This window comes from Magallana gigas, chromosome 1 (genome assembly GCF_963853765.1).
Source record: "Magallana gigas chromosome 1, xbMagGiga1.1, whole genome shotgun sequence".
NCBI lineage: Eukaryota > Metazoa > Mollusca > Bivalvia > Ostreida > Ostreidae > Magallana > Magallana gigas.
This window is the reverse complement of record NC_088853.1, coordinates 198702-212917: the sequence shown is the minus strand read 5'-3', so window position 1 is coordinate 212917 and position 14216 is coordinate 198702. Positions and strand designations below refer to the sequence as shown.

At 34.0% G+C, this 14216-nt stretch overlaps 1 protein-coding gene across 2 annotated transcripts; it reads right to left on the bottom strand.

The window, feature by feature from the left end:
- Positions 1-1068: 1068 nt before the first annotated feature.
- Positions 1069-12370, bottom strand: LOC105331382 (uncharacterized). 2 transcript variants are annotated; one of them, XM_034463865.2, is made up of 9 exons: positions 12065-12370; positions 10860-10998; positions 6266-6445; positions 5283-5317; positions 4186-4240; positions 3897-3961; positions 3443-3637; positions 1737-1974; positions 1069-1405 (listed from the first exon to the last, which is right to left on the bottom strand). In XM_034463865.2, the coding sequence occupies exons 2-9, from the start codon at positions 10984-10986 to the stop codon at positions 1113-1115; spliced, it is 1188 nt and encodes a 395-aa protein (XP_034319756.2). In that variant the 5' UTR covers positions 10987-10998; positions 12065-12370; the 3' UTR covers positions 1069-1112. The 2 variants fall into 2 exon arrangements, with proteins under 2 accessions (XP_034319756.2, XP_065936703.1); XM_066080631.1 differs by lacking the exon at positions 10860-10998.
- Between the last annotated feature and the right edge of the window lie 1846 nt (positions 12371-14216).

Genomic DNA, 14216 nt, shown 5'->3' with positions numbered 1-14216 from the left:
TATTTAAGATAATTAAAATTAAATTTATCATAAAGAAAAATGTTATATTTTCTTCACCTAATTGATATTTTGACTTCTTTGCGCTAATAAAACGCTGTTTTTAACCATTACCGTTTCAACCTGAACTGAAATTTTTTAAAAGTCTCAAACTTTTTCTCAAATTATGATAAACTTGTCAAAAAAATCTTCAAGTTTCAGAAAATAAAACCAAAAGTATGGGTCTGTTATGTAAAATTTGAGATATGGCATGAAATAAGCTAATCTTAGCCAAAAATTGGGATTTTTACTTGACCTTTATGAAATATAAGTTAAATTTGCCAATATATGTCTATAGAAATATTGAAAAATTGTAAATAAAGGTTTTTTTTTATAACAAAATAAAGATATCCTAATGCAAAAACTATCTGGATATTTTGTTTGCACTGAAAATATGCAAGCTATACTGACGATACTATAAAACAACTGAGTTATGCAAAATGTTCATTTTCTTCTTAAAAACCTTCCGCCACAAAATATAGTATGAAATATATTATATAAATAATAATAAGTATTTAAAAATATTATATAAAACAGAGGAACGAATGTCTTTAAGAGGTCCTGGTTTGCTTTATGGGTGTTTAAGATGGTTGACAGTTTGTAATTGTCATTTGTTATTTACTATGTGACCCTGTTTGCAATACACAACATTAGAAATTTAATGTACTTGGACAATTTCTTTATCGAGTTTTTTCTTTACTAGTATTTTCTCTAAAACGTTCAAGGAATTTTAAAATTAAATGATTCATATATACGTTAAATGTGTTTACTGTGTTTATACCAAATCATGTTTTTTATCTAATGATATATATACATGAGGGTTGATCATTTTTGTCGACTGCAATTTGTCTCTTTTTAATGGTGTGCCAGCTATTTAAGCACAATTAATTTAGCTAAAGGATACCAACTATTTTATAAAATGTCGATTGTTTTACCCGCCAACTTAAATCTTTATGCAGTACTTTTTCTTTTGAATGAACTTTACGATGATCCATTCAGCTACGAAAAGAGTGGCCAGAAATAATTCAAGGGTGTGTTATGGAAAACTAGTTTTATTTTCTATGAGTGGATTCTTGTTAACTCTCAGGGAGTTCAGAGTCCCAATCTTCACAAATAAATGGCAAATAAAGTCCCTCTTTTTCTGTGAAGTAATTATAGTTTCTCTCTGGAAGCCACCGCCATCGTTCTTTGTGTAAGTCGTAGGACAGCAGTAAGCCGAAAGACTTCTCTACGACTGTGTAGGTGATGTTCTCCAGCCAGTTCTCGTAGGTGAGTGGAGACCCGTCGTCATAGGCTAGGACCTCGCCAAGACTGTCCTTGATGTGGACGACATTAATCCGGAATACCACGGTGGCGTTTAGGTCGTGTTCTGTGAACAAAGAATACAAAAGATGATTAAGTAAGTATCAACGACTTGAATACGTATACATAATAACTATGTATACATAAGATTTATGTGTAAGAGACGAGTCTGTAGGTATCAACGACTACGTAATAACTATATATTATCACTCTGAAACGTACAATGTTAATATTAGTTTTTAAAATTATCAAATATTTTTCAGATTGTTTTTTTGTCGTAATTATTGTTTAAATTTCTAGAAAATTTAAAACATTAAAAAATACTTTAAAAACAGTGTGACTAATTCCGTCTTTAGGTAATTCCAGTTACAAAACTACGGTAGAAATGGCACAGTTACCCGGATGTACGCGGCTGACGTTCAGGTGGAGTCCGTAGTTATCCCCATACCACACCATTAACTCAGTCCCCGGCGGGACGTCTTTTATCGTCATGTAGAAAACTAAACCTGCGCAAAGAACCGGTTGCGCATTTTCTTCCTGGAAGTTACGCGGAGCATTTACGTATCGTAACCAGTTACTGCAGTCAAGCGGCATGGCGTCTATGACGTAACTTCCGTTTGCCCCAAGTTTATCCACCTTGAAACGTAAAAAATAGGAATCATGTTTCGAAATATTTTCCACTCTGAATTGACTTTTTAAAATTTGTTTTCCAATGTGTATAACATGGTAGGAACAGTTGCTTTAAATTGCTGTTGATACGAAGATATGCAATGGTCATTGGAAGCAAACTAATTTTACTTAATGTATATATTTACTTACAAGACATATCACAAATAATTTAAGGCTTCAAACAAAACCAAGTATGAATAATGCAATCTTAATCTAATGATGTGTTGTTTGGATTTTGTAGAATGTTGTTTACAAATGTTCCTCAGTACCTTTAAATCCCTAGTTAGGTCTCTAGTTTCAGCGTATCTTAAATGTACTACCCTCCCTATGGTGTAAATAGTTAGATTCCAACTATTTTACAAAAAGATAAAGACCTAACCCTACTACTTTATACAGACTTCCACACACCAATGATTAATGGTTTGGTTACGACTGTTCTACAATCAGATAAAGACTTATTTACTACTTTATACAGGCTACCACACACCAATGATTCATGGTTTGATGACGACTGTTCTACAATCAGATAAAGACTTATTTACTACTTTATACAGGCTACCACACACCAATGATTCATGGTTTTATGACGACTGTTCTACAATCAGATTAAGACCTAACCCTACTACTTTATACGGGCTACCACACACCAATGATTAATGGTTTGATGACGACTGTTCTACAATCAGATAAAGACTTATTTACTACTTTATACAGGCTTCCACACACCAATGATTAATGGTTTGATGACGACTGTTCTACAATCAGATAAAGACTTATTTACTACTTTATACAGGCTACCACACACCAATGGTTAATGGTTTGATGACGACTGTTCTACAATCAGATAAAGACTTATTTACTACTTTATGCAGGCTTCCACACACCAATGATTAATGGTTTGGTTACGACTGTTCTACAATCAGATAAAGACTTATTTACTACTTTATACAGGCTACCACACACCAATGGTTAATGGTTTGATGACGACTGTTCTACAATCAGATAAAGACTTATTTACTACTTTATGCAGGCTTCCACACACCAATGATTAATGGTTTGGTTACGACTGTTCTACAATCAGATAGAGACTTATTTACTACTTTATACAGGCTACCACACACCAATGATTAATGTTTTGATTACGACTGTTCTTCAATCAGATAAAGACTTATTTACTACTTTATGCAGGCTTCCACACACCAATGATTAATGGTTTGGTTACAACTGTTCTACAATCAGATAAAGACTTATTTACTACTTTATACAGGCTACCACACACCAATGATTCATGGTTTGATTACGACTATTATACTATCAGATAAATATTCATTTATTACTTTATATAGATTTTCGTATATCTCATGATGAATAATTTGATAAAGACTGTTCTACAATCAATGATAACTTGTTTACTACCGTATAGAGACTGTCTTACCACCCAGGAGTACGGATCTTTATCGTTAAGATCGTTCCTGACGAGACCTTCATACGACCCCAGCACTGTGTACTTAGACAGCGGGATCTCTGACCACGCCCCCATACCGGCCCCAGGGATGGAGGACAGGGCGATCTTAAACCCGGCGGGAGTGGTCAGGTTAGCGCGGTCCTCGGGAAGGGAACCTACAGGAATCTGAAGAATTCACACAACTAGAACAAGCACAGCAATTACTGTTACCTACAGAGATCTGATAAACTCAACGATCTAGAGCACATACATCATAAACTATAAACGTTAAGAACAGAAATCTAAAGAAAAAATTATTTAAATCAGACAGAGCTTTTATGTTTGCCCTTTACTGCAAACTTTTTTATATTCCAGAATTTTAGGCTCTTATTCAATCAGAAGAAATAATGTAATAATTGAATATAGAAAATGTAATATAATTAACCTTGTTGTTAGTAAAATGTCGGTACTTTTTACTCTTGGTTCCATACTGAAGGAAGTCTTTGCAAACTGAAATGATATACGTTTAATAAGATACGTTTATTATATCATTCGGATCAAGATGACACTTATGCTATTTCATGTGACTGTGTATAGACCAGGCTTTTATACGGAACTCTATCGGCTAAGTATAAAATAGTTATATTTTAATACTTAAGGCTCATTGATTTTATAAAGAGGACACTGACAATTTACACAGTAACAGATATTATGCCTGTTAGTCTCTCACATACATTTTTCAGTTTCATCATCCCCGTTGATGATGACATCCAGATCTTTGAAAAGTTCCTACAAACAAAAGGGAAAAACATTCAAACGGAAGTCCTTAATCGCATTATTTTTTTTTTCTTTTTGTATTTTTCTCTTAACATTGCTTTTTTCTTGGTTAAACACTTTTTGACATTAAGATTAACCAGTAATCAGATAAGTTTAACAAGTTACCAGATAAGCCAGTTTTTTTGCAATAAATCGACAAGTCAATTACAATAAATTAAAAAAATTCATGTACAAGAGATAGTTAACTTATCATTATCACAACTAATCATTTTGTTATTACTTTCGCATGATAATCAATCAGTGTTGTCTACCCAATTCATCCAAGTGATTGATGAATTCAATCAACCAATCATTTACAAGGACTCATTAACCGTTCATTTACAAGGAATCAATTAACAATCAGTGTTACAAGGAATCAATAACCAATCATTTACAAGGAATCATTAACCAATCATTTACAAGGAATCATTAATCAATCATTTACAAGGAATCATTAACCATTCATTTAAAAGGAATCAATAACCAATCAGTGTTACAAGGAATCAATAACCAATCATTTACAAGGAATCATTAACCAATCATTTACAAGGAATCATTAATCAATCATTTACAAGGAATCATTAACCATTCATTTACAAGGAATCAATAACCAATCGGTGTTACAAGAAATCAATAGCCAATCATTTGCAAGGAATCATTAACCAATCATTTACAAGGAATCATCAATCAATCATTTACAAGGAATCATTAACCATTCATTTACAAGGAATCAATAACCAATCGGTGTTACAAGAAATCAATAGCCAATCATTTGCAAGGAATCATTAACCAATCATTTACAAAGAAACATTAACCAATCAGTGTTACAAGGAATCATTGACCAATCATTTACAAGGAAGCATTAACCAATCATTTACAAGGAATCATCAACCAATCAGTGTTACAAGGAATCATTAACCAATCAGTGTTACAAGGAATCATTGAACAATCATTTACAAGGAATCATTAACCAATCAGTGTTACAAGGAATCATTAACCAATCAGTGTTACGTACCAGACGCTGGTCAGTCATTGTGAGAAGGTCATTTTCTGTCAAACAAAAAAAAACCAGTAAAAGTAGAAAGATACAGATTTACTCTATCTATAAAGACCAATACACATTGAAAACATATTCACACAATTGATATTAAAGCACATTTACTTAATTCAATATTCATTGTCAAAGCTTAATTAACAGTAATCGAGCTGATTTATGTTGAAAATGTAAACACCACAATATCATTTGAAGATTGCTTTATATATGCATATATTTGTTAACAACAACACAAGAATGAGTTGACATTGTACATAAACGCGTATCATTTATTAATATCACAAGACATTTCTCTTTGTTAAAAGCATTGTGCACCATTTTTATAACTTGTATCAAATCTAAACCTCAGATGGTTTGCTTCCTATTTTTTTTCCAACAGATGATCAGCTGTGATGTACTCTAGTAGATTATTCACATCAGATTTGTCGTGATTAGAACTCACGCTGTAGTTTCCTACCTATTTCTGTATTGATTTTTGGATGTTGTATACATTGTAAAAAAACAAACTATTTTTTCTATCTTTATACGTATTATATTCGTCAATTGTTTACTTTCTGCTATCAAAAATATTAACAGTTCAATTAATGAAAAATGCGGTAATTGTCCTTATTCTATAAGAGAAATAATTACCTATAACATAAAATGAGAGTTTCCTCTATTTTCTACATAAAAAATATATACCAATAATAAAGAACGTTTATCTCGTTTATCTATATATAGTAACATACCCATTATATACGACGAGAGCGCCTTCTCTTTTCTACTTATACATAGTAACATACCTATGATATATGACGTGAGCGCCCTCTCCTTTCCATCTATATATAGTAACGTAACTATGCTATACGTCGTGAGCACCCTCTCTATTCTGTCTATATATAGTAACATACCTATGATATATGACGTGAGCATCCTCTCTATTCTATCTGTATAAAGTAACATACCTATGATATATGACGTGAGCGCCCTCTCTTTCTCGGCACTGTCCAGCACCACCATGCCGCCACCCAGCCGTTCACAGATGGCGACACTGTCGTTCCTGGTGTCGGGGTCCGTGTGGATAGAGAAACACCACCGACCGATCCTTGTGAACCCGGGCTTACAGGGGTCAGTCAAACCATGGACTATAAACAGTTATAGACTGGGTTAATACAAGGTCATGTAAGAAGTACAACAGATCTATCCTAAAGAACCCGGGCTTACAGGGGTTACTCAAACCATTGACTATAAACAGTTATAAACTGGATTTATACAAGGTCATGTAAGAAGTACCACAGCTCTATCCTAAAGAACAGGGCTTACAGGGGATACTCAAACCATTGACTATAAACAGTTATAGACTGGGTAAATACGAGGTCTTGTTTTCCCTTGGACTGAAATGTCACATTATCATTGGTTTAAACATAGCACGTGATTGCCTCATATATCTCTATATTTGTTCTGTGAGAAATAATATTAGGCAATATGGCCGTCATTGGTCGACGCTTCGCTTACTCATTTCGACATTTCATAGTATTTTATACATAAACTGCATGCCGTAAGTTCTAAAAGTATTTGGAGTAGTTGCCCTTTGAAATTCTTTAACATTAGAGTAGTTGCCCTTAGAATATTGACGTCACATTGTTTTGTCTGGAGCAGAACAAAATGGCAGCGTCGTAATTTGCTCAAATCTCTGCAGAGGAAAGGAAGAAAACATTTAAAATTGAATAGCAAAAAAACATTGTAAGTAAACATGGGTGAAACAAAGATTTTTAAAGAGTATTTGAAAGGTGAGATTGAACATTTTGAAGAGTTTAAATGAGTTAAATTGGACGAAATGTAAAGCATCTTGTACATGGCTTTGCGTAGATCATCGCTATTTGTGAATAAATATGTCGCTTGAAAGTCCTCGAGAAAACAAAACACTTATTAGGTTAGTTACTGACTCACTACGGAAATATATTGGGTTGATCAATCTCATAGAAGGCTCGGCTTCGCCTCGCCATCTATGAGATTGATCAACCCAATATATTTCCGTAGTGAGTCAGTAACTAACCTAATAAGTAATAATGTAAGAAGTACCACAGATCTATCCTAAAGAACCCGGGCTTGCAGGGTTATTCAAACCAGGGACTAGGCTGATACTGTGTCATTAGAGAAACTTCACAGACCTATCATAAGTACTGACAATCGATCGATTAAACAGAAGTACCACCAAGTATACAGAAGTACCAACAATCTGTCCGTGTATACAGAAATACCAATATTTCATCAAATACCAACAATCTATCCGTGTGTACAGAAATACCAAGAATCTACCAGTGTATACAGAAATACAAACAATCTATCGGTGTGTACAAATATACCAACAATGTATCCGTGTGTACAGAAATACCAACAATCTATCAGTGTGTACAGAAATACCAACAATATATTCGTGTGTACAGAAATACCAACAATCTATCCGTGTGTACAGAAATACCAACAATGTATCCGTGTGTACAGATATACCAACAATCTATTCGTGTGTACAGAAATACCAACAATCTATCCGTGTATACAAAAATACCAACAATCTATCCGTGTATACAGAAATACCAACAATCTACCGGTGTATACAGAAATACCAACAATCTATCCGTGTGTACAGAAATATCAACAATCTCTCCGTGTGTACAGAAATACCAACAATCTATGCGTGTATACAGAAATACCAACAATGTATCCGTGTGTACAGAAATACCAACAATCTATTCGTGTGTACAGAAATACCAACAATGTATCCGTGTGTACAGAAATACCAACAATCTATCCGTGTATACAGAAATACCAACAATCTATGCGTGTGTACAGAAATACCAACAATGTATCCGTGTGTACAGAAATACCAACAATCTATCCGTGTGTACAGAAATACCAACAATATATCCGTGTATACAAAAAATACCAATAATATCTCCGTGTGTACAGAAATACCAACAATCTATCAGTGTGTACAGAAATACCAACAATGTATCCGTGTGTACAGAAATACCAACAATCTATCAGTGTGTACAGAAATATCAACAATGTATCCGTGTGTACAGAAATACCAACAATCTATCAGTGTGTACAGAAATACCAACAATGTATCCGTGTGTACAGAAATACCAACAATCTATCAGTGTGTACAGAAATACCAACAATGTATCCGTGTGTACAGAAATACCAACAATCTATCTGTGTGTTCAGAAATACCAACAATCTATCCGTGTATACAAAAATACCAACAATCTATCAGTGTGTACAGAAATACCAACAATCTATCCGTGTGTACAGAAATATCAACAATCTCTCCGTGTGTACAGAAATACCAACAATCTATCAGTGTGTACAGAAATACCAACATTGTATCCGTGTGTACAGAAATACCAACAATGTATCCGTGTGTACAGAAATACCAACAATCTATCAGTGTGTACAGAAATATCAACAATCTATCAGTGTGTACAGAGATACCAACAATCTACCGGTGTATACAAAAAATACCAATAATCTCTCCGTGTATACAGAGATACAAACAATCTATCAGTGTGTACAGAAACATCAACAATCTATCAGTGTGTACAGAAATACCAACAATATATTCGTGTGTACAGAAATACCAACAATCTACCAGTGTATACAGAAATATCAACAATCTATCCGTGTGTACAGAAACACCAATAATCTATCCGTGTGTACAGAAACATTAACAATCTACCAATGTGTACAGAAATACCAACAATATATTCGTGTGTACAGAAACACCAACAATCTATCCGTGTGTACAGAAATACCAACAATGTATCCGTGTACAGAAATACCAACAATGTATCCGTGTGTACAGAAATACCAACAATCTATCAGTGTGTACAGAAATACCAACAATGTATCCGTGTGTACAGAAATACCAACAATCTATCAGTGTGTACAGAAATATCAACAATGTATCCGTGTGTACAGAAATACCAACAATCTATCCGTGTGTACAGAAATACCAATAATCTATCCGTGTATACAGAAATACAAACAATCTATCTGTGTGTATAGAAATACAAACAATCTATGCGTGTGTACAGAAATACCAACAATCTATCCGTGTATACAGAAATACCAACAATCTATGCGTGTGTACAGAAATACAAACAATCTATGCCTGTGTACAGAAACATCAACAATCTATCTGTGTATACAGAAACATCAACAAAATATTCGTGTGTACAGAAACATCAACAATCTATCCGTGTGTTCAGAAATACCGTATCTTTACTAGAGAGCCTAGACTTTAGTTGTTACTCCATTTACTAACTTTAAGCAATGACATACAGATACATATAACTGTCATGGGGAACATTGGCCTCATAAGCAATAACATACAGATCTAAATATAATTATCATGGAGAACCCATAGACACAAAGTTAAATATATCACTGAAAATGCAGGCCTGCAAAGAAATCTTATGAATAAGAACAAAAAAATGTAGAAACACTCCAACGAAATGTAGAAACACAGTCACAATAAAATGTAGAAACATACTCACATCGAACTGTAGAAACATTTTTAAGATAAAAAACTGAAGAAAAAAGACTGTTTTCATAGGTATGATTTAAGCATTAATACAATAATTGACACGTTTGGTTTTTTTTCATAAACGGCGTAGACCGTGGAAAGCTTTGTGAATCAGACAAAGAGGTAAAACCTTTGGTGTACACCGGTGTACAGTTTTGGTGTACACCGGTGTACAGTTTTCAACACCGTTTCATGTGTTGTAAAGGGCGGCATGGTAGCCAATATGGCTTGCTGTAAGTTTTAGGTCGAACATTTTGAAAATGATCTAAGCATTATAACGAAGTAAATGTTACATACAAGTAATCTTTAGAATGAAAGCGTTCACACTTGAAATGTAATTTTATTTATTGTGAAAAAACGTGTCGCTGGACCTGCTCACAATAATACTGAACGTCCCTACACTATATACTGTACAAACAAAATGTTAATACCGATGCATATTTCGATTGAAACCAGCGTCATTTTCAACATGATTTGAACCAGGAAATAGAGAAATACGTCCTACCGAAAATCAAAGGTGTTTTTAAAATGTTCTAAATCATGCAGGTCCCAATCTTTCTTATTTTTCGCACTTGATATAAATAAAAAAAATTGTTAATCAAGAGCATATCTTACGCCAAAAAATAATCATATCATTTAAATGTAAACGTAAACAAATTTGTTAAGATATAACGGCGTTAAGCAATGAGTTAGAGATGTATCATCCATCTTTAGCACCTGTCCGATACGAAGTACGGATTAATTCATCAAACGTTAACAAAAAGTTCGCTACGCTTGAAATGCATTGAAATTGTTCGTTTCTTAAAAGTAAGAAAATGAACAATTTCACGACCTTTCCTTATGATTCACGCAAACATCAATGTTCAGATTGATCTCAAACCCTTGTTAAAGTAGAAATATAAATGAAAGACAGAGAGATGTAAGACATAGGAGGGAACTACAGCAATAGGAAATCAGATTGCACGCACCTGTGGCACACAGATAGAGGGCTGTGAACCAGTAGATCAGCGCTGTCCTCTCCCACACAGGACGGGGTACTCTACAGGGGTGTGTCCTCTCCCACACAGGGCGGGTTACCCTACATAGTCCCCTCATAGTCTCGAAGTTCTAAAGAAGATTTATCTACGAGATGTATGCAGAAGTGTAACAAATACTCTCGTGGTATCTTTTACGAGATATATTTACTAAGTATCACATGGATGCTATTATAAAGAATTTATAACTTTAAATCAGAAGTGTAACAAATCCTCACTAGGTTATTTTACCAGATATACTCAGTATTTACTAAACATCGCATTGGTGCAACGTGTATATACAGAAGTGAAACCAAATTTACTAGATATCTTATTACTAGATATCGTATTACTAAATACCTTATTACTAGATATCTTTACTAGATATCGCAACAAGACTCTCTTAGATCTTATTGTGATACACAAACATTGAAGTGTTTAAAGTAAACTCGTCAATTACAGTCCGTGTAAACAACATTACTTCCGGCAGTAGTGCACACGTGTAATACACACATGCAGTACACACGTGTAGTACACAGGTGTAATTATGTATTAATCTTTATGCTGTTCAAGTATTCAATTACAACCACCATTTAAGTAAGTAAAAAAAGCATGATATAAACAAGTAACTCTGACACACTTATAAATTTATTGCGACAATTAATCATTAGATAAGTACACACATCACTGGTTGTATTTCAGACATGACTGATATTGATGGATCAGCGTTACTCAGAAATCCAGACACGGTCCCTGTTCCCGGGAACATTGCACCAAGCTTTTAATTAAAATTTATAGAGTAATTTAGTTGGAAAAAAAGGTTCTAAATGCGTATACTACAACCTATTCGACTTCACTTGTTAAATGAATTATACGGACCTAATTGTTGATTGATTATGACGTATGGCACGGAGACAATCCTCAGACCAACATTAACAATTGTACGTATAAATCACACTGTATAAACTAGTGATGCTGACTTATAACGGAGATATTCTTAATTACAGCTAAAAATATGGAACACTTTTACATGGTTGTCATGAATTAATTTGATATAAAAAAAAAATAAGTAGGAAATAAAAAAGAAGAAGTTAAAATACAACATTATCAATTTTTTACCGATGAATCACAAGAATTATAGTAAGAATAGATGAACCTACCTTATAAGTCCTGGAGACCAATTTAGTATAAAGATTCGACGTTCAATTTAAAAAAAACAATGCGTCCAGTGTTGTCTATTTCGAGTTTCCTCTGTTACTTCATGATCACAAGGTCCCGACCTTATTATGCAAGGTGAGCAAAAAACAGAGACGTTGAAATAGAGCTGTCATCTCCTTCCTTATACCTCGTCATTCATTTATGTTCCGTTCATTTCGGTTGTGTTCGGCTCTTTCCGTGGTGGTTTCGGCAAACTCCGACATTATCCGTTACGTTTATTGATGTCGGTGAACTTAATGGTCATCTCTTTCGGTAGTTTCCGTGACAGCTTTATGACAGCTTTATGACATTTATAAGACAATCCGTCATTTGATGATCACACAAGTGTTGTTATTCTGAATGAAGCAAGAAATACCACAGGGCAGACTTTGACATACCTGTACAGGTAATGTAAACCTATGTCTGCACAGGTAACACTCGGTGCAGTTAATGCACGACCGAGACAATAGCCAGTATAAAATGTTGACATTTGTTATAACTAATCATTATAATCAACTATAGTTTAAGTTTTAAGTTGATAACATTAAGAAGGCTCAATGGTCGTGACCATTTTACGACTGTGTTATCTCTTTTAAAAGAAGAGATCCCCCATACAAATACAGGGAAATACCCAAACTTAAAAGGTAAAATATAAGGATCTGTTCTTTAGCACACTGTAGCTCATGAAATAACGCTTAATATATAAAATCTGATGGTCAATGTGGTGACCAGTTATCATCCTTTTGATTTCTAGGCACGGATCTATCAAAACAAAGTGTATATCATTATTGTTCACATATAAAAAAAAAAAGTAGTTACGGGTGAAATCCAGAGAGAGAGAGAGAGAGAGAGAGAGAGAGAGAGAGAGAGAGAGAGAGAGAGAGATTTTGGCAACCTTGCTTTGTTATTAAAACTGGCATGCAGTGTTAAACCATATGTGGTTTAAATTTTTATGCATAACGTTATCAACATGTTATATTAGTATTTCTACTTTCAAAATCAATAAACATTTTTAGCCGTTATAACAACACCAAACTTACAACTTGCAGTCTTTAAAATCGAGTTTAAGATAGTTCTATAAACTTGATTCTAGTCTCCTTCCGGTGAAACCGTAGTCCATAGTAACTTTTAGATAGCAGACCGTAGTATGTCATTTTCTCCTAACTTCGCTTTCCATTCTTTTTTCGCAATGGTTTCAAAATTGATGCTTATTCTGCTGTTTCAATTCCTATACGAAAATACAAATCGAATTTAAAGTTTGTAAATATTGATCAACAATTGTTAGAGAAAAAAATTAAACGATTTCTTTTATCTTAACGGTTTTTTTTTGTTTGGTTTAAATAATATTTTACCAAATTTTATGAAAATTTTTATAGCACTTATCTATATTCCTTTTAAAACTACTTGTAGATGTTTCGTATTGTTTATGCAGTATTCTCAGAATGGCTATTTCAATTTGAAATGATCTGATGATACGATTTGGCCAAACAGCCCACATATATAAAGTCTCCAAAAAGGTTTTTATTTTTCAATGAAAAAAATATTATTTTCTAGCATCAGATATTGAAAGCAAGCGGTTTTTTTTTACAGCTTGTTAAAGCTGAAAGAGCGACAAACGGAACCTGCACGCGCGGCTCTTCCCCGATATATTTTGAGCTAGGTCATAGTCAGCTGGTACTTTGGTCCATCATCCACACTGTCCAGTATGTTATAGGAGAAAGTAAATGGAACGACAACCCCAGTGTAACGGCGCATGGAGAACAATAATCATCACACAATACACATCATGACGTCCAAGCAGTACACCTTTACAGGACGTGTGTTTGTGTAAGTGTGACAGCGTGGTGTGACACTCCAATAGCGACGCGGTGAACATCTGTCAATTCCACGTCTCCCGTGATGTGTGATCCAAATCACCAACGTGTTAAGGCGAATTGACACGCCGATGTAGTATTGAGAGAAAGTCCAGTAAAATAAATAAATAAAAATAAATTACAAGTTTGTTTCTATTTCTTTAATAAATATTCATATGTTTGGTGTTTGCTTGATAAAAGTATTGTTTATTTATTACTTGTTATCTATAGATTTAAACAAAACAAAAAAAGGACAATGAAA

What these genes read in the sequence shown, in the direction of transcription:
- LOC105331382 (XM_034463865.2), bottom strand. Translation starts at nt 10,986, where the DNA reads ATGAGGGGACTATGTAGGGTAACCCGCCCTGTGTGGGAGAGGACACAC. An exon ending in CCTCTATCTGTGTGCCACAG is followed by an intron (nt 6,446 to 10,859) that starts GTGCGTGCAATC and finishes AACTGTTTATAG; the next exon opens with TCCATGGTTTGACTGACCCC. An exon ending in GCTCACGTCATATATCATAG is followed by an intron (nt 5,318 to 6,265) that starts GTATGTTACTTT and finishes TTTGTTTGACAG; the next exon opens with AAAATGACCTTCTCACAATG.